At 35.9% G+C, this 22,386-nt stretch overlaps 1 protein-coding gene across 2 annotated transcripts in view; it reads right to left on the bottom strand.

The window, feature by feature from the left end:
• The window catches only part of LOC139144580 (ERO1-like protein beta), a 306,244-nt gene that overhangs the window by 49,118 nt on the left and 234,740 nt on the right, over nt 1–22,386 (bottom strand). For both annotated transcript variants that reach the window (XM_070715304.1, XM_070715305.1), the window contains exons 10-11: nt 20,539–20,669; nt 7,825–7,911 (exon numbers count right to left, since the gene is read on the bottom strand). In XM_070715304.1, the coding sequence (XP_070571405.1) occupies nt 7,825–7,911; nt 20,539–20,669 (218 nt within the window). The remainder of the gene's footprint in view (nt 1–7,824; nt 7,912–20,538; nt 20,670–22,386) is intronic.

A 22,386-nucleotide genomic window follows, 5' to 3' on the forward strand; every position in this document is an offset into this window, starting at 1 on the left:
TAAATTTGACACCTAAACCAAGCATGGCCAGTGATAGGACAGAAACGCCGTTCCACTTATCACGAACACCCCCACCAAGTGTAACATTTTGTTCATCGGGTCTTAAACGCGATTTTCTAAGTTTTCTAGACAAAGCATAAAGAAAATTTTCACTGGCGCTTTACACAGTGTTGCATGACTATGCTTTCGCAAAGAAGCAGGTCTTTGATGCTGAAGGAATATGACTAGAAAGTCTATTCCATAAGGAAGCAGCGGCATTCAACTGTGTAGTCGTAGCTCTCGTTTTTCTCGGACGAATATGGATTGCAAAGGGAAACTCCGAGTCGTGCAACGGAAAAAAGTTTTTCCGTTGCAAGTACGAAAGCTAGCTATGGCTGCTGCTACGGCGACATATGAGAAAGAACGATCATCATAATTTGAGTCTTGTTGGTTGAGTTTTAAGAGAAACTTTGTCACTTGAACAGAGAGATTTGAATTCTGGTTTATGATATCGAAAACTTTAGAGGTAGAGTTGACTTTTTAGATCCTCAGATTCAGATCCTCAGATCCTCAGATTCAGATCCTATAACTTCAGATGCAGATTTGAATTTACAAGCCTGTCTTCGACTGATGACGTTCTGATTCTGAGATCGAAGTTTTTAAGTTCAAGATTCAAGATAGAAATAAAATAATTTCTAAAGCCTTTCCAAATCTAAATTATATTTTATTTATCAGTATATTACATCAAACTTTGAAAATTGTGAAATTTTAATTCCGAATCTGCGTCTGAAGTTATAGAATCTGAGGATCTGAATCTGAGGATCTGAAAAGTCAACTCTACCGTATACATAATATAAATTGCTTGAAACCTCCGGAAATTGAACAAAATTCAAATAACATGCTGAGTGGTACATATCAGAAAGCCATTTTACTGCGAAGTAAAAATGCAGCAAGACTACAGATTGTAGCTGTATGGCATAAATTCCGTAAATGTAGGAATTGGGAGCTTGTCAGCGTTCAAATTTTGCCCTAATAATGACATTACCCTGAAAACTGACGTTGAATATTTGTCATAGGCCAAGGACATGTATTAAACATGTTTGTCTACTGTTGATATCAGTCAGCTGGCAGCATTTCAGCATGAGCGATCATGATTTTGATTAGCTTGTCTCTGCGGCATTTTGCAGAGCTTGTCAAATTTTACGCATAGAATCAGTAAATTATTTGAATGGCTCCCGGACCAGATCAGTAAATAAATTTCAAAGCAGTCGCGCCAACTTGTATGTTAAATTTCTCAATCATACTTGGAAAAACTACAATGCAAACAACATAAAAAACCACTTAGTTCCAATTAGAAAATGAAGAATATTTCGAGGTCATTTTGTAAAACACACATTTTTCTGTTCGCTGAAAGTTTCAAACCTGGAGCATACCTACCTTGTTCTGTAAAATCTTGAATACAGAGCTTCAATCCATTGTTTAGCTTCAGTCAATATTTTATTGAACATTTCATTTAACATTTATTAAGCATTTCCGTAAACTATGGTAGTGAAATATATGATCAGTTACGATAGTAATTTGTTGGCGCAAAATTGCTACAAGTTTCACTCCACAGTCCCTCTATCCACGTGTTCAATCCTTTGACTTTTGACCTTTTGTTTTGAAATTTGAGACCCCTCAACGAGTGTGGAACGTCTGCGGCTAAATATAACCAGCACGTCCCTCCAACTATCGCGCAAAGTAGGAAAAAATTAGGTTGATTTTCGTAAACTGCAGCACAGCCGCCACGCCTCCTAGCTTTTTTAATTCCCGCGGACTTACCACGGAGTTTTGATGCCGCGGAGATACCTCAATCATTTGAGCAAAAGGGACTAAAATTAAGGTGTGAATGGCCCAACTCCAGCCTGCGGTAATGAGTTTGTCATGAATATTCAAGGCACCTGAGGTGCGGTAATCACCGCAGTAAATGGATAAGTGGGATGCCGTGGACCCCGCGCGAGGTACCACTTGTTTGAAAACCAGATATGAACTGAAAATGCTCACGTGTTTCATTATATATTGCAGTTATGTGTAAATTTTAACCTTTGCTACATGTTTGCAACTTCACTGAAAATATCATGATCAACATAATGAACAATAATCACCGCTGATTAGGTCATGAAGTATACAAATATGTGATTAGCTGAAATAAAAATATCAAAGTTCTTTTACTGCTGTCATTGTATCACCACTTTATATAGCAAGTGTAATTACCGTTGGCCAAGTCCTTCAAGCCATATATGCCGAGCTGTGAAAGCTCATTAGATATGCAAATTATAAATTAGCTGACATGAAAATGTGAAATGACTTTTGATATTGTTTCAATGTACATAGCATGTTTTGCCAACTTTGATCAAGTAAATCCAGTATATATCCCTAATAAGCAAAGGTCATTAAATATGTAAATTAGGAATTGACTTAAGTAAAAATGCTTAATGATTTTCAACAATGTTGTATCATGGTATCTGTAATATATGTAGCAAGTTTTGTCAACTTTGGTCAAGTTGATTCAGATATATATCTCTAATTAGGAAAGTTCATTTAATATGCAAATTAGGAATTGGCTGAAGAGAAAATGCTTCATGACTTTCAATAATATTGTATTATAGTGTCTTTAATGTACATAGCAAGTTTCATCAATTTTGATCAAGTCAATTCAGATAAATATCCCTAATTATGAAAATTCATTTAATATGCAAATTAGAATTGGTTGAAGTAAAAATGTTTTTTGATTTTCAATAATATTATATCACAGTGTCTATGATGTATATAGCAAGTTTCAACAACTACAATCAAGTTAATTCAGATATATATCCGTAATTGGGAAAGTTTATTAAATATGCAAATTCGTAATTGGCTGAAGTAAAAATCTTTAATGACTTTCAAAAATGTTGTATCATAGTAGCTTCAATACATGTAGCAAGTTTCATCAACTTTGGTCCAGTCAATTTAAATATATACCGGTATCTCTAATTAGCAAAGTTCATTAAATATGTAAATTAGAATTGGCTGCAGTTAAAACACTTAATGACTTTCAATAATGTTAAATCATAGTATCTTTAATATACATACCAAGTTTGGTCGATTTTGATCGAGTTAAATCAGACATATATCGCTAATTAGGAAAGTTCATTAATATGCAAATTAGTAACTCTCTTTCATGTCACCCCTTAATGGTTCCCACTGCTGATATATCTTGGTGTGATCAACATTTATAGCAAATCTCATCAAATTGTGTGTAGTCGTTTTTAATGAATATCCGTTTTGTCTAAAATCATTAATTATGCAAATAAGCAAAAAGTATGCAAGCCACACCCACCAAAAACTAATCAGTTCTTGCCATTTGCTAACTGAATCTATGTACCAGATTTGATTCTGATCTGATAAGCCGTTTTTGAGATATCGAAACAACAGACAGACAGACAGACAGACAGACAGACAGACAGACAGACAGACAGACAGACAGACAGACAGACAGACATTGCTGCAATATATGCTCACGTGTGTAAACACGTGAGCAAATGACCTCCTCCCTTACTGAAAATTTTTACTGTCTGACATGAACTCAACCCAATCACAAAAACACAATTGACCTTTGGTCAGTGGTGTTAAACATCATGATGAAAAATTTCATGACATTTGCAAAGAGGAGTCAAACGGTTGTACAGGGAACATATTTTGAAACATATGCTTTCTCTGACAAAAAACAGAACATAGTTTATTTTTGACTCAAGTTTAGTCACTACATATTCAAAGAATCATATGCAAGATTCAATGATAATAAATGCCTGAAAGATGAGAAAATTATCAGATTCTTGGACCAAACACGGCAAATCTGATTAATAATGAGGTTTTTTGCATTTGCACCTGCTTATGGTGTATACGTGTCTCAATTTCTCTGGTATTGTAGGGCTTGTGATTCCTACGCTGATTTTCAACTGAAACACAGCTCATTAGCATCAAAATTACTGGGACGAGGATACACAACAAAAAGACTCATTAGGACTTTCAAAAAGTTTACAGTCGATATGACGACATTGTGGCCAAATATGACACTTCGGTCACTCAAATGTTTAACGACAGCATTCTCGGCTTTGACTTATTTCAGTGATTCATATCCTGTATCTTTTCATCCAATATTTAGATAATTTTGGGACCAATCCTGACGGGTGTAGCATGCTAGCAGGGTACGCTTACCCATTCCGGACACCTGGTACCACCACTAACTGTCAGTGGTTCAGGATGGTTCTACTTAAATTTGTAAATCACAATTGTCCCATGGACCTGGTAATGTATTACCTTGAATGGAAATGACTACTGGACCAGTTTAATGTCATATTACAAAAATCCAGCTCTTTTAGGGGAAGTTCCTGTTTAATGATCTGTCGGTCAGGTGTAGCAGATAATTTAATGTCATTTAATGAATATTGTAGGTTTTTCACAAATACCAATATGGCAGCGAAACCAGGCTGATTGAAATGTCTTTTGCAAGTACTCTGACTAACATAATGATTTAAGCCAAATTTAAACTCCAATGCCCGCTAAGAGCTGGGTACCTAATTTGCATGCATAATGAGGATTTTGCTTCAAACCAACACGCACACCCAGCGCTCACAAGTGACGGTTGGTCGGTTTTCTCCGTAGTGGGAAAATACAGATTTTTATTAAAGCGCTCCATAGATTTTCAAGTTGTCTGGTCTATGCGTTCCTAACAAGTGTTATCATAGTCTGGAGGGAAAAAAATCGACTTCTGTGGAGTAGTTTTTCGTGAATCTCCGATGTTATTTTTGACTGTGGCCAGTGCAAGGTCTCGTTAATAATTACGTCGTTTTCGTTAACACGTCTTTGACGACCCCAATTGGGTATTTTCTCCAAGACCAGACCTGCATTACTTTGTGGAACCAATTATTTTTGGTGTTTGAGGTCTAGTTACTGAAAAATTGCCGGCAAAACTTTGCTCTAAATCTGTCTTTGCCACTCCCTATTTATACTTAGATGGCTGCCAGTGTACAAGCATGTATACACTGACTGTGGATGTACCACTTCAGTTACAGCGTACATGGGTATGTGCACGCAATGCCCCTTTGTGCACAGTATCAGGCGTGTCTGTGCAGCGTCAGTGACTTCGCTGACACACATGCACCGTGTAGTTATTTATACGACAAAACAACGTCAGGGTTTACACGTCATTTTTAATCGACAATTAACCCTAACAATTTCAAAAGAAATGTATACAGAATCTTTAAACATGAGATAATAAACAGTAAACTTCATGAAAGCATTAAACATCTTACCACCGGGTATCAAATACGTGGAGTTTGCTGAACGCTGGGGTGAGGTCTTCACATAATTACAAGTGCATCGTTCGCGTTAACATAGTCCTACACTGTTCCCATTCATACAGAACGCGGGAAAACCAATCATGAATATGTATACAGAGTTTGCATTGGGTTCACAGACTTTAACCCTTGTTTCTTAGCCAATCAATCTACAAATGCGTATCCCCTATGTTTACAACGTTGGTATGGACCAGGCCACAAAGCTACGGGGAAAATAAATGTCCGTTTCGCTTACTTTATTGCTATAAAACTGCACAAACAAAGAACCTGGTGGTCCATTACTCTTCAAAACAATGCATGATTTTTGTTTGTTTGAAAAGGAACAATTACGGATTAATAGAGCAAGAAATTTCAGGTGATCCGTATCCTGCGGTCGGCAGGGCTGCCATGATGCCTCTCAAGACTGCATCTCAAAGACAGGCTGTCCCTCATTATAATATCATTTGTATGCCTTGAATTTATGCAAATCTGGTACCCAGCTCTCAGTGTGAATGGTCTGGTCTGTTTTCAAAAATCAAATACAGTGGCCAAGGTCATGTGATTGCTAACAACTTTGATAGCAAATTACAGTACAAGCATTCCACTGGATAAATTGGAAGTAGTATTTAGTACTTAGTAAGTAGCCTTGTATTTTTTGAGAAGAAGCTGTTTGTTATTTTCATGAAATCCTTGCATATGGCTGCCAGGTCATGTGACAAGTCAAAATTTCAAGGATCAGGTGCATGCAAAATACCCAACAAAGCCTGAAAATGTGAGAACTCGACATGAAGAGCTTTTTGAGTTCTAAGCTGGCAAAGAAACAAGTGACCTAGCGGCTGATATAGCTCCGCTGTGTTTATGTAGAGAATAACTATTTTTCACACATGTTGATGAAGAAGGTGGAAATCTTTGATAGTTCAATGCAGTGGCCAGCAAAAAATTGCTAAAATAGCTGCAAAAATACAAAATTGAAGATTTCATCATACTTGAATATATCACATCGGATCATCCCTAAGAACATGTCAACCAAAGCTATCTGATGAGTAATTTTTTGAGAATAAAATTTTTTGACCAAAAATGGCAAAAATTGCCCCAAAAATACAAAATTACAGCTTTCATCAGAAATTCAATGTATATTACTTAGCTCATCTGTAGAAACCTGTATACCAAATTTCAAAGCTATTAGACCAGTACTATTTCAGAAACACATTTTTTGACCAAAAATGGCAAAAATTGCCCCAAAAATACAAAATTACAGATTTCATCATAATTTCAATAAATATCATTAAGGTGATCTGCAGGAACCTGTATACCAAATTGCAAAGCTATCAGATGAGTAGTTTTGGAAATACACATTTTTTGACCAAAAATGACAAAAATTGCCCCAAAAATACAAATTTGCAGATTTCATCATAATTTCAATAAATATCATTAAGTTCATCTGTAGGAACCTGTATACCAAATTGCAAAGCTATCAGATGAGTAGTTTTGGAAATACACATTTTTTGACCAAAAATGACAAAAATTGCCCCAAAAATACAAATTTGCAGATTTCATCATAATTTCAATAAATATCATTAAGTTTATCTGTAGGAACCTGTTAATCAAATTTCAAAGCTATCAGGTGAGTAGTTTTGGAAATACACATTTTTTGACCAAAATTGGCAAAAATTGCCTCCAAAAAAACAAAATTTCAGATTTCATAAGAAATTCAATATATATTACTTAGTTCATCTATACAAACCTGTATACCAATATTCAAAAATATCAGACCAGTACTTTTGGAGAAATACATTTTTTGACCAAAAATGGCAAAAATTGCCTTAAAAATGCAAATTTGTATATTTCTGCACAATTTTAATACATCTGAAATAGATCATCCCTAGGGACATATGTACCAAATATGAAAGCTATCTGATGGGTAGTGTTGAAGTGGAAGATTTTTAAAGATCTTTTTACCAAAATTGACAAAAATTGCCTTAAAAATACAAATATGCAAATTTCACCACAATTTGAACAAATTTGACTAAAGCCACCCTAAGTAAACTGCGTATCAAATTTCAAAGCAATCGGACAAGCGGTTTCAGAAAGATTTTTTTACCAAAAACACCAAAAATTGCCCCCAAAAATACAAATATGCAAATTTCACCACAATTTGAACAAACTTAAGTAAGGTCACCCCAAGTGAACTGCAAATAAAATTTCAAAGCAATTGGACTTGTGGTTTCAGAGGCGAAGGCAATTGTTGACGGACGACGACGACGACGGAAAATCAACCTATTTGATAAGCTCTGCATCGCTGACAGCGGAGCTAATAACAGAAGAAAAGCAGAAGTATTGGAAGAAAGGGAAGCAGACCTCACAAAATAACAAATGCCCTATCTGGGTCGGCTTGGACCCCAAAAACTCTCGTAAAACCAACTGGACCTATGCCTAGGTGGACTTAGGCTCCCAATGATGGTTTCAAAGCAACCATATACATACTTACTTGCAATTTACCCCACAGTTTGCACTTGTCACATCCAACACAGTCCATAATCTTGGAGATATTTCTAAAATGGGATCTGAACTCTTCCTGTATGGGTTAAAGAAAAGACTCACATTGAATGGTTATCTGTTGATTAATTGTCATTCACAATAAAATTTAACCCAAGTTCAGCTTTTACAAATAGAGAATTGTAATACAAAGCAATTTTGTCCTTGTATTTTCAATAAACATCTTATTATATACATCAGATTATCCATGCCAATCATTCCAAGTTCTTGTGTTACCAAAATAATGGTTAACGTTTTTAATTGTATAGTATTAACATGGGGCCTGGGGGAACCGGCGTCCTTTGTGCCTCCTTAGTGTTTATTATTTGCTATAACTGTGAAGTTTGTCAAAAGTCAAATTGTTAGGACATAATTGAAAGTTATTTGAACTGGTTGTTGGTTACTGCTCCAGCATTTATAAGTTCAAGTGTGGAATCTAAGTATCAATAGCCTTGATATGTGTGCAATAGGATCAACAATATCTAAAACAGGAAACGGTGAACTTATATAATGCAAAAGGGGAGAAAATTTCGCCATAAACTATTGTAATATAATGGACAATGGCTTATCTCAACCAAATCACTTAAACTGGATTGTTGGCATTGATTACACATGCATCGGTTGTCCATCAAATAGAAAATAAATTTGGGCCATTGACTAAACAAGTGTGCCTTGGCCCATGGAGTGTCCGAGAGTGATAAAGATATAACAAACAGCTGAACGTAATGATAAAATAGTTAAGTATAGGCCTATACAGGCACTGAGAGTGAATATGTTACAGCAATTTGATTAGTTTCTTTTCCTTTTCTACTTCTGTGATAATCTTTAAGAAAATCAATCTGCAAGGCAGTTTATGTATTGACAAATATGTTATCTTTTACAAGCACATAGTAAACTGTTCTTGATTTTTCATTTACAATATTTGACATAGACTGAAATACATAACATGCAACCAATATTTACACTTTGCCCATACACCAGATACATGGAGAAATTTCAACATACAATCATCAACTCAGAAACCCTACAGGGAAAAGTAAAATTGTTTTCTTCCGGAACAGCTGGTGCATCCACATCTGGAACAACTTACAAACTTAACCAATTACACAAGGACACAAGAGATAAAGTTAAACTGTGGTGAACTTGACTATTCCTTTCAAATCCTTACCTGACTTGACATCTTAAACTAAAATACACTGCATGGTTAATTGTGCACAAAAATACATCGGGGTGGACCATTTGATAAGGGACGGTGTCTGGAAGATTGATGAGGTACATTATCTTTTTTATCCGATCCATTGTACATTCTTTTTTCCCCACTCTCCCACCTTTTCTTTTTGTCAAACCTTATCAGGCTGAATTTTTTTATTGGCATTTGTTTGGAATTTTTTCAAAATCTGCCAGGATTTTTTTACCGCATTTCAACACCAAATACAGTTTACCATATCAAATGCTTACTAAATCACCACATTATATACTCTTAGTTCCAGTAGGTATAAAATTACCAAAAACAATCTTAAAAATACAAAATGAGAGATATCCAAGTAAAACTGAAAGTTTTGCAAAGTTGCCCCAAAAATTCAAAATTCTGGATTTCAACTTAATTTCAATATATCTAATTAACAAAAACCCTAAGGACCCGTTTACTAAATATCAAAGCAATCAGACTGGTAAATTTAGAGAAACAAATTTTTTGACCAAAAATGAGAAAAATTGCCCCCAAAAATACAAAATTGCAGATTTCATCCTAATTTAAAATATATCTAATTAACATAAACCCTAGGAACCTGTACACAAGATATTAAAGCTACCAGATCAGAAGTTTTAGGAGAAAATTTTTTTGACCAAAAAAAGGCAAAAATTGCCCCCAAATTAAAAAAAAAAATTGCCAGTTTCAACATACCTTCAATACATTATATTGAGATTAATCTTAGATACCTGTATACCAAATACATGTATCAAAGCTATCAAATCATTAGTTTTTATATTAAAAATTTTTTTATCAAAAATTGGGAAAATTGCCCCAAAATTACAAATATGACAATATCAATACAATTTGTACAATCATGACTGAGGTCATTCTGAGGAACATGAATTTTAAGTTTCACAGCACTCAGACGAGCGATTTCAGAGAACAAGATTTTTTGACTAAAAACGGAAAAAATACCTTAAAATACAAACATGCAAATTTCATCCCAATTTTCGCACACATTTTTAGAATACCTAAAGAAATCTGTATACCAAGTTTCAACCCAATCTGACCAATGCTTACTGAGTTTTAGCCATTTGCAGGATTTTTCCTTTTTTCCCCCTCATTTGCATATTTTTGGCACTGACATGTTCATTTGAACAAATTCACATCTCCACCCCTAGGTGCACCTGTACACCAAATACTAAGACAGTAGGTGCTACGGTTTAGGAGTTTTTGATGTGGACGGACTAACAGACATACATACATACTTACATACATACACACAGGCGCCATTTTGCCACCTTATACGAATACCTCCCATTTGCATATATACATATGCATATATGGGAGCGTAAAAATATTTGCTTGTTACACTCACCACTTGTACTTAGTATTTGGAGTGTACACCTATCTACAATACATGTTCAATGAAAAAAAGTTTGGACACTGTAGGTCAACAGTGCATCTTAAAGTGGCACTCCCACTTGGTAACATTTTTAAAGCACATTTTTTTAATGCCAAAGGTCGATATTTGACGTGGCGACTGCGAGCAGATCGCGAGATATCGATAAAAAAATGTCCTCAAAAAAGTAAAAGTTTGAATTCCGGTGGCCCACCTAAATTCAGCTTCCGAACCTCGAACGTTCGGAACTGGGGCCATTGTCAACTAAGCTATGGAGTACGAGTCTACGCTTACGCTGCTGTATGCCACAGTACCACTCGCGTCGGTGATCAGTCATGCCACCCTGGGGGAAAGCAGAGTTTTACTGACTCTGAGAAAAAACGGAAATCAAAGTTTGATTCCACCAGAATTTGCATGGGTGACTAGCACAATTATGTGCAGTTGATACATAGTGGCCGCCGAGTGGTATGCATAGACGTATACCACGCACGCGGCGTACTGTGTGGCAGATGACAAAATGTAGTCATCGGAGGCGGCTAATATTTGACACGTAAAAACTGATGTTTATGTGGTATTGAATAAAAATATAGTATAACTGATTTAGAATAATGAAAATGACAAAAACTAAGGAGAAGTTTTACAAAACTTACCTGAGGTAATGGCATAATGCTGTATATAATGTCTTTGGGGTGGGAAGTAAATTAATTGCGTCGTTCGAACTTATTGCAGACTCCCTAGTATATCTTAAGCAGCACAACAACATCCAACAAACCTTCGGGGGTTTCGGGTCAAAATCAGAAATGATCGTAAAACTTCGGGATGTGAAAAATATGCTCGGGAAATGACATGTTTTTATCAATATCTCGCGATCCGTGCGCAATTGCCACGTCAAATATCAACCGTTGGCATTAAAAAAATGTGTTTTAAAAATGTTACAAAGTGGGAGTGCCTCTTTAATCTATGAGACTAAATAAGTTTACCCCTCAAGTATGTATAAGGCAAAAACAATATTGAATTTTGAATTACGTAGTGCTGGGAAGGACATACAATATGGTGAAAAGCAAACTAAATATAACAAGTCATTGACAATGACATAGTCCCAACTTGTAATAGGAGTATTAGTCTTGATGGGTTAGGGAAATGCGGTCATTAAGAAGTATCACTGGAGTGTATATGTTGAGATCTATGGGCACATAGGTCTATGTCGTTGTTCCCAATTTGAAAACACATGAGGCATATCTGAGTTATGGTTCTAAATCAGGAAAACAAGATCAGACCTCTAGCTGTATTGGCCAGCCATGAAATACATATGCGCATAATAAATGAGGTACAAGATGTGACATCTTAAGGTCTAATATCCTATCAAAATTGAAGGGTATAGAACTTGTGGTTACTGAGTTATGCATATATATGTATAATCAAGGTCAAAGGCCATCGAGGTCATATGACATTTTGAAAAAAATAATTGTATTGCTAATTAATCCCTATATGCCAAAAATCAGACCTCTAGCTCTATTCACTTGCCCAGAATTAGATGTTTGCATAATTAATGAGGTAAAGCATGTGTTGTCATAAGGTCTCCCATCCTACTAAATACAAGCGACCTAGCGGCCGATATAGCTCCGCTGTGTTTATGTAGAGAATAACTATTTTTGACACATGTTGATGAAGAAGGTGGAAATCTTTGATAGCTCAATGCAGTGGCCAGAAAAAAATGGCTAAAGTAAGCTGCAAAAATATACAATTGAAGATTTCATCATACTTTGAATGTATCACATAGGATCATCCCTAAGAACATGTCAACCAAAGCTATCTGATGAGTAATTTTTGAGAAACGCATTTTTTGACCAAAAATGGGAAAAATTGCCCCCAAAATTCAAAATTGCAGATTTCATCATTATTTCAATAAATATCATTTAGTTCATCAGAGATTCAATATATATTACTTAGCTCATCTTTAGAAACCTGTATACCCAATTTCAAAGCTATCAGACCAGTACTTTTTGAGAAACACATGTTTTGACCAAAAATGGCAAAAATTGCCCAAAAATTACAAAATTGCAGATTTCATCATAAGTACAATAACTATCATTTAGTTCATCTGTAGAAACCTGTGCACCAAATTTCAAGGCTATCAAATGAGGAGTTTTGGAAATACATATTTTTTGACCAAAAATGGCAAAAGTTGCCCCAAAAATACAAAATTACAGATTTCATCAGAAATTCAATATATATTACTTAGCTCATCTGTAGAAACCTGTATACCAAATTTCAAAGCTATCAGACCAGTACTTTTTGAGAAACACATGTTTTGACCAAAAATGGCAAAAACTGCCCCAAAATTACAAAATTGTAGATTTCATCATAATTTCAACAAATATCATTTAGTTAATCTGTAGGAACCTATTTACCAAATTTCAAAGCTCTAGGATGAGCACTTTTGGAAATACACATTTTTTGACCAAAAATGGCAAAAATTGCTCCCAAAATACAAAATTACAGATTTCATCAGAAATTCAATACATATTACTTAGTTTATCAATAGAAACCTGTATACCAAATTTCAAAACTATCAGACCAGTACTTTTTGAGAAATACATTTTTTGACCAAAAATGGCAAAAATTGCCTTAAAAATGCAAATTTGCATATTTCTGCACAATTTGAACAAATCTGAAATAGATCATCCCTAGGGGCCTTTGTACCAAATATCAAAGCTATCTGACCTGTAGTTTTGAAGAAGAAGATTTTGAAAGATTTTTTTTCCAAAAATGACAAAAATTGCCATAAAGATACAAATATGCAAATTTCACCATAATTTGAACAAATCTGACTGAAGTCACCCAAGCAAACTGCATATCAAATTTCAAAGCAATCGGACAAGCGATTTCAGAGAAGAAGATTTTTTTACCAAAACCACTAAAAAATGCCCCAAAAATACAAATATGCAAATTTCACCACAATTTGAACAAACTGAAGTGAGGTCACCTCAAGTGAACTTCATATAAAATATCACAGCAATTGGACTTGCAGTTTCAGAGGAGAAGGCAATTGTTGACGGACGACGACGGACGACGACGACAGAAAATCAACCTATTTGATAAGCTCCGCGTCGCTGACAGCGGAGCTAATAAAGTACATAGCCGATGTGCTGATGTGGCTATATGTAGTCTAGCAATTTACGCGGTGAACTTGTTGCTATCTAGTATCAGCCTGTAGTACCGCGATCTGCGAATGTGTACTCTACTGGGAATCGCTCTCGAGGTCAACCTTGCTTTCCCAACTACAGCCCAAATTATTCCGACGTTCACATCGGGTGTAGCTTACCTGGACTGATGTTACGCCCACGAATAGCCGACCGTTTCCGAACAAACCCGACGTTTGTTTTTCTCAAACGCGAAAGAGAAGAAAGTCAAACGCGGAAGAGAAAGTCGACGCTTGAGAGCTTTGGGTTTCTGCGTAAGAGTAGGGCCTTGTCTGATGGGTTTGGTAGGTTTTTGATCAAATGTAAAGCGACCAAAAGTTACTGAGTCTCATTTTTCATACTTTTGAAACGCCACGTCAATCCATCCATGGTCGATCATCATAGTGTCAATATTCAAGTCAATCGACATCGCATTTTGTGGAGGGGCCGTGGTTAAGCGGAAGGGAAAGTCTACACTTGAAAACTTTGATTTTCTGCATAAGAGTAGGACTTTATCTTTTGACTTTGGGAGAAACAGTCATATTGAATTTTCTACTCCACCCTGGGAAAGTCACTGAAATTTTTCCATTGTCTTCTGGCTCTGTGTCACAGTCAATTACTCGTACTACTGTCCACCGGCCGGCCTCGTCAACTGCTTCTACCATGGCAATACTGTTACAAATGGTTTCTGGCTCGCAATTCATTGATTTTGTTCTTTTTATCGGAGATGTCACAGGATACGCACAGTTCTTGGAGTAAGCATGCATGTGCATGAAAAAGCTGGACACGTGGAAAGAATGTTCCATGCTTTTCTGATCAAATTTGCATATATGATCAATACCCGTTACTAAAGTGAAGTGTCCGAAAATAGGAAACTTGAATGAAAATGAACAAAGAACGATATTTTGTTTCACCATATTTCTAAAATTTAGTTTAGAGCCTAAATCAAACAAGTAACTAGATTACTTGCATTGAAAAGTGGGTACTTTACTTTTTCCTGTCAACATAGTGCCATGTGCAAGCATATGTGTATGCCCTTGGTATTGAGTGAGTCGTTACAGCCCTGACGTTCCTATCATAGCACCAGCTGGATAAGATAAACGCAACAATGGAACATTAACACCTTTGGGGATTAAAAGTCTTCTGTTTGTCACCCGAGTTGACAGGCAGCAACTTGGGTTTCAAGTACCATCCAAGTTAATGGAGCCTTCCCGTTATGAAGTACATGCGTTGTTTGTACTGATCATTTTACTGCCCTTTGTTTGATGTTTGTGTGTATGTTTTTGTGCCTTGTAATTTTATTTCTTTGTTTTTGTGCCTTGTAATTTTATGTCTTTGTTTACTTTGTATGTCATAGAGGGCCCTGGGGAAGATTAGCATTTATGCTAACCAGGTTTCCTGTAAAGGATATTTCCCCTGTTTAAATAAAGTTTAAATAAAAAAATAAAAAAATAAAAAATCATGAAACAAATTGACATGCATATGTATGATATAACTCAATGTCCTTGTACCACCTTTGAATAAAATCGGTTGAGACCTGCCTGAGTTAGGCTCCTAACATGAAAAAATCGTAAGAAAATGGCCGCCATACGGCCATATTGGATCGTATCACAAAACAAATCAATGTGTATATGCATGACATAGGTCAATGTCCTTGTACCAGCTTTGAATAAAATCAGTTGAGACATGCCTGAGTTATAGCTCCGTTCATGCAAAAATCATAACAAAATGGCCACACGGCAGCCATATTGGATCGTATCACAAAACAAATCTGACGTGCATATGTATGACATATGAAGTAATCCTTGTACCAAGTTTGTATGAAATTGCTCCACGCATCTCTGAGATATCTTCGTGAACGCACGGACAGACGGACAGACGCACGTACATGACCAAACCTATAAATCCCCACGGACACTAAAAATTACATAATTGCACACATATGCAATATATGCATTGACAGTCAATGTATTCATAGTATGAGAGTCTACTACCGGTACATTCAAGCAGAGTGATGTTGACTATTACATGTAGCATGCCAGTGCACGATTCAAGTAGCCACAAGGAAATTCTAATGGTCTTTTTGTTGAAATATAGGTTACAAAAGTGAAACAAACAACATTAGTTATCGTGACCATGCTAAAGTGCAATCTCGGATCATGTATGATGTGATTATCATGCTAAATTGCCATGTCTGATCATGCTGTAATTCTGAAGTGCGCGTGCTTCTTAAGAAAATCGGTCAAAATATAAGCACACACTGTCTTTAGTGATCGAAGTCAACAATGATATCAAAATCAACGTACAACTGACGAAATTACCCAAAATAAGCAACAGAAAACTAAAAGTTATCGCTGTGTCGAAGCACAGTACAAACGACGCCAACTAGTTGTGTGCACATGCGCATACTGAGCGTACCCTGTCTCTTACTCAACTCTATAGTACGTGTACCAAGTACGGAGGTCATCTTTCCTTAGTCAATCAAAGGCGCCTTTCGTACCAAAAATGCACAACATCGGCAAAAGTACCATCACTGTCAACTTCATAACTATGAAACATATTCAACAAGTCATAGTTGATGACACAGTCCCCACTTGTTAATGGGTACTTTAATTACAAGTCCTCGGAGAGAATAGAGTCCTGTTCATTACTTAGGTCTGTGATTAAAAATACTCCGATATAGATGGGATTTAATGGCCAAGAATGATCGAGTTCTATGGTGGTAAAAACATAAAACCAATGTAGGCCGCCATCCTAATATAGAAGGTCATTAAATGAGTCAATTAGTAATTAATCAACAGGATGTTGCCAAACATTTTTACATCCCATCATAACACTGACAGATCATCGGTACCATATTTCATAAAGTTTGATTCACCCTAAAAACAAAAATTAATCATGTAAATGCAAATAAGCGATTAGTTTAAATGCTACTGCTAAGTGTCATTGAGATCAACATCTGTGCCAAGTTTCATCAAATTTGATGAAGTATTTGTGGACATATCACTCTAATTAGGAAAGTTCATTATACATATGCAATTACAAAAAAATTACAATGACACTGATAAATGTCTTTATTCACTGTTAAAGCAATGTGACCTTAACATCTGTATTAAGTTTCATGAAATTTGATGCCGTATTTCTTGACATATCAACCCAATTACAAATATAGCTGCAAGCAACAATGCCTGGGCCAAAGCAATCTTAAGTGGGAAGAAAAGGCAAATGTCATCCAAGAGGGCAAAGGTCATCTCAGTTACACGTCTTTTTTGCAACAAAACTTTTGTTCCTAATATTACATCGGTCAACCAAAAATCAGAACACTAGGTTTATTGGCTAGAACAAAATTAGATATGTGCATAATTAATGAGATACAGCATGTGGCATCATGAGGTCTAAAATCTAACCAAATATGAAGGGTTATAGGAGTTATGGACAAATATGTATATTTTAGGTCAAAGGTCATCTAGGTCATGTGACATTCTGTCAAACAAAATTGTATCCCATTCATATCCTTATATACCAAAAATCAGACCTCTAGCTCTTTTGGCCCTCCAAAAATTAGATATGTGCATAATTGATGAAGTACAGGATGTGGCGTCATAAGGTTTCCCATCATACCAAATATGAAGGATGTAGCACTTGCGGTAACTGAGTTATGGACAAATATATATATTTGATGTCAAAGGTCATCGAGGTCATGTGACATTTTGTGAAAAAAATTGTTTTCCATACTTATCCCTATATACCAAAAATACCGTCAAGGACAGTGTGCTCACATTTGGTTTGAATTGGTCCATTCAAGAAATATTTAAACCAGGAAAAACAAGAATGACAAAAGCAAATAAGGTTTCCAACTTAGGTACTGGAGGTCATCTTTGGGACAAGCAGATCCTAAATACATAAGCAAATGTCAACAACAAAAAATAGTCAGAGAAGGCTTAATAAACAGAAAAGGTTGGAGTGGGCAAAAAAATGTACAAGGAATCTCGTAAAAAAGTAATGCTACCTCATCAATCTTCTACACCCTACCTCCTCCTGAATATCAAATGTTCCACCCCTTGGTATTACATAACACCAGATAACAGGAAATGTATTTACAACCTTGGGGATTTTTTAATTAATGCGATGAGTGTTATCATTCTATTGTAAACAGCACTTAAGTTAGTCACAGATAGAGAAATGCCTTCCACTGTGGGTGGTGATAACAACATCTGGAATTATCCTTGATCCAAATTTCTCATCACTTCTTGTATGTCTTACATAGAAAAGTTGCAAAAATTGGTCCGCAATGAAAAAATTCACCTCAGCTTTGTCTTCTGGATCAAATTTTCTTGTAAATTGATACCAAATATGACAAAATTATGTTCACAGCCTTCAAAACTGTCTCACAACATATCCTGGGTTGGTGTAGGTCATTTAAGGTCACAAACTGAGAAAATTACCTAAAATATACAAATTTGGGGGTTTCCCAACACTTTGAGCAGAAAATTTATCTAATAACATCCCTCGGGACTTTATACCAAATTACAAAGCTATCAAACAAGTAATTTTGAGAACAAGTTTTCTTTACCAAAAATGACAATATTAAATACAAATTTGTAAATTTCAGGACAATTTCCACATATCTAACTATTGTCATCTCTGTACGTCTGTGTACCAAATATAAAAGCTGCCTGTCCGGGGGTTTTAAAAAGAAAATACTGTTTAAGAATTTTTGACCAAAAATGACAAAATTGCTCCAAAATAGTAATTTTCCCAATTTTGTCATAATTTCAACAAATTAGAAGAGCAATACCCTCGCAAATATCCAACCCAAATTTGAGAGCGATTGGGCTGGCGGTTTCAGAGAAGAAGAATTTGAGATGAGAAAATGAGAAAAATCACCAAAAAATTCAGTAAAAATACAAAATTAAAAATATCTTCACAATATTCATAAATCTGTATAAGGTTCACCTAAGGTACTTGCACACAAATTTTCAAAGCAATCAAAACAGCGGTTCTCGAGATATTAATTCTTGACCATTTTCACATTTTGTAAGCTCATTTGCATAATTTTGGCAATGCAGACTTCATTTGAACAAAATCCCATCTATAGTCCAGGATGCATCCACACACCAAATACAAAGCTGAAATGTGCAGCGGTTTGCGTGTTTTTGATGTTGACGGACATACTGTACATACATACATACATACATACATACATACACACATACATACAGACGCCATCGACTTCAGCTTATACGATAAACTCACATTGGTATAACCAAATGTGAGCTAAAAATTCACTACAATTTTTACACACTTGACTGAGGTCATCCCAAGGAACATGGATACCAACTTTCAAAGCCATCGAAAAAGCTGTTTCAGAAAAAAAGATTTTTTTTACTAAAAGTAGAAAAAAATTACCTAAAAATACAAACATGCAAATATCACCCACAGATGTACACACCTAATTTAGAATACCTAAAGGAACCTACATACCAAATTTCAACCAAATCTGACCAATGTTTACTGAGTTTTAGCAGTCTGCAGGATTTTTCCTTTTTTTACTTCATTTGCATATTTTTGACACTGACATGTTCATTTGAACAACGTCACATCTCAAGTCCTGGGTCTACCTGTACACCAAACGCTGAGATGGTAGGTACGGCGGTTTGGGAGCCTTTGAGTGTGACGGACATACATCTGCACATACATACACACATACATACATACATACATACGGACATACAGACACCACTGACTCACCATATAAGCTCTTTTTGGTATTTATATACATACCATATGAGCTAAAAACGGCAGAAGAAGACCATAGTAGAACTCTAGCAATAACAATAGGGGCCTCGCCCATGAGGGTACTTGGCCCCTAAATATTGAACTCTAGTAAAACCAATAGGGGTCAAAGCTGGAAGGCTTGGGCCCCTAAAAATTTCACCACAATTTGAACAAATCCAACTTAAAGTCACCGAAAGAACCTTCATACTAGGTTTCAACCAAGTCTGGCCTGTGGTTACAGTATTCTGGCAATTGGGTAGATTTTCCCGTTTTTTTTTACCTCATTTGCATATTTTTGATGCTGACATGTTGATTTGAACAAATCAATATCTCCACCCCTGCACACCAAATACTAAGATGGCAGATAGGTGTTATGGTTTTGGAGTTTTTTATGTGAATGGACATACATCTGCACACACTAACAGACATACATATATACGTACAGACACCACCCACTTACACCTCTCTTTGGTATACCTGGCATATACTTATTCAAAATATGAGCTAAAAACTCTGCAGATATATAATCAATTTGTATATTTTTCTGCTCCTTGCTACTTTCATCATTAAAAATCTGTCTGTGGGTTGATGATAGTTCTTTTTCAAGGAAAAGTTTGAAATTATTTGCTCAATTGCTAAATTGTAATCGCTCAATTTGTTGTGATCAATTGAACGCATAGTTGAATGAGGTATTATGCAACTCCTCCGCATATTTGCAAGCATTAAGACCCTTGTAACAAACACCAGAATAGCCAACAACTTGCTTATGCAAGCATCCCATTCAAAAATCCCTGTTTTTCAGTACACTGCAACAGTGTAAAATTTCTTTTGATGTGCAGCCGCCTTCTCACCCTCTTGGCAGAATGACCTTTGGTTGATGTACACAAGTTTACCAGTTTGTCACCTGAGTCAAAATCCCCGTAAATAAAGTCTTGATCACTTTGCTTCTCTTGTCACGCTTACCCATTCCTTATGCAAATTAGTAAAATGAATGACTGAATATAAGAAGTAAAATAACCTGGGAACAACCAAAACTCAGACCACCTTATTGAGCGCTAATGAAGCCTGGCAACCTGAAGTGCAGCTGGTTAATAATAATTGAGTTATGCATACCTTCAGTTGTGCAGCCCACTTTGAGTCTCCCTGGAACATAACACTCTCATTGAAATGAGAAGGAAATTCCTGTATGCTTCCTAATAAATCTACAATCAGTCTCTGTACTTTGGCATCTTCTTCTGCATCACCTTTAGAGATGGTTACAAAATGCAGTTACATGCGTTACATACTGGGATAAAGAATTGATTTGACTGTCATCTTGCCTAAGCAAAATAAGAAATGAGTTCTAAAGGCACTTGGTGGCTCTTGGAACACACATAGATTAGACAGAAATCATAGTTTTTCAATTATGTATATGCCCTCTAGGTTCATGATGATTAAATTTCACTGTTTTTCACTTTTTGGCAATTGATAGATATGGAAAAAGGGATATGCACAGACAGACTGTACTTATTCTACAAGTCTCATTCCAGACTTCATCTGAGGAGTATTTTCTTACAAGAGAAGAGCAAAGTTGACAGAAGACAACGGATGACTGATGATGGACAACAGATATATACAACAGGCCAGATGTGAACTGAATGTGCTCACGTTTTACAACAGGTTCATTAATAGTAGTACGCTTGACAGAACAATCAGATATCTGTTATATCATTATATGTAGCAGGTTTCATCAACTTTCACACAGTACTCTCAGAGTTAAATCACTAATTACAAAACTTTATCTAATATGCAAATGAGCTGCTTATTAAACTTGACACTGCTCAATGCTTCATGGGACAATTAGATATCTATGTGATCAAGATATGTAGCACATTTCATCAAATGTAATGCTGTAATTTTGGAGTAATATCATTAAATACAAAGTTCATTAAATATGCAAATATACCCTTAATTAACTTGGCACTGCTCAATGTTTCATAGCACAATTAGATATTTATCAGATCGATATCTGTAGCAGGTTTCATCAAATTTGGTGCCTTAATTTTAGAGTTATATACCTAATTACAAAGTTCATGAAATATGTAAATGAACCTTTAATTAACTTCACACTACTAAATGCTTCACAACACAGTCAGATAATTCTTGGATCAGTATCTGCAGCAGATTTCATCAAATTTGAGGCAGTTATTTCAGAGTTATATGACTAATTACAAAACTTCATAAAATATGCAAATGAGCTATTTATTAACTTGACACTGCACAATGCTTCTAAGAGGCATTAGATAATTAAAACACGGGCACGGTAAATGTAACTTCTGTGGGGGAGGGGGTTTAGCTGTATTTCGATTACCGTGCGCAAAAATTGCACTACAGGTTTTCATATCGCAACATTTCACTACACGTTTTTATGTATCTCAAATATTGCTATATTGTTTGGTGTGGACCAGGCCAGTGCAGCACTGGCACTACACCAGCATTCTTTTGACATGCATGTGAATCAGCGCATGAGTAAAATAACGTAACAATTGTTTTGGATACACTATTTTAATTTCTTTGTATTGGTTGCCTCATTGTTGAGTTGGCACTTAACAGAGATTGTAGATGTATGTGCCAGGGTGAGGGTGGGTGGGAGGGGGGGGGTGGTGTCGTTGGATCGGTAGCGTGTGCGTGATTTCATAGCGACGTAATCACCGATTTTTGGTATGCAGATACAGAATGAGGGTTGGTTGGATTTTCGCACTTTCAAACTTTCGTTATAATAGGGGAGGGGAGAGGGGGGCTTCAGGCCAAACGCAAAAGGTTTTGTGTACTGTGCGCATGTTTTAATTAACCCCTTAGTGCAATTAGATATATATCAGATCAATATTTGTTGCATGTATCATCAAATTTGGTGCAGGAATTTCAGAGTTATGTCACTAATTACAAAGGTTCCATTAATATGCAAATGAGCAGATAATTGAC

Source organism: Ptychodera flava, chromosome 11 (genome assembly GCF_041260155.1).
Source record: "Ptychodera flava strain L36383 chromosome 11, AS_Pfla_20210202, whole genome shotgun sequence".
Taxonomy (NCBI): Eukaryota; Metazoa; Hemichordata; class Enteropneusta; family Ptychoderidae; genus Ptychodera; species Ptychodera flava.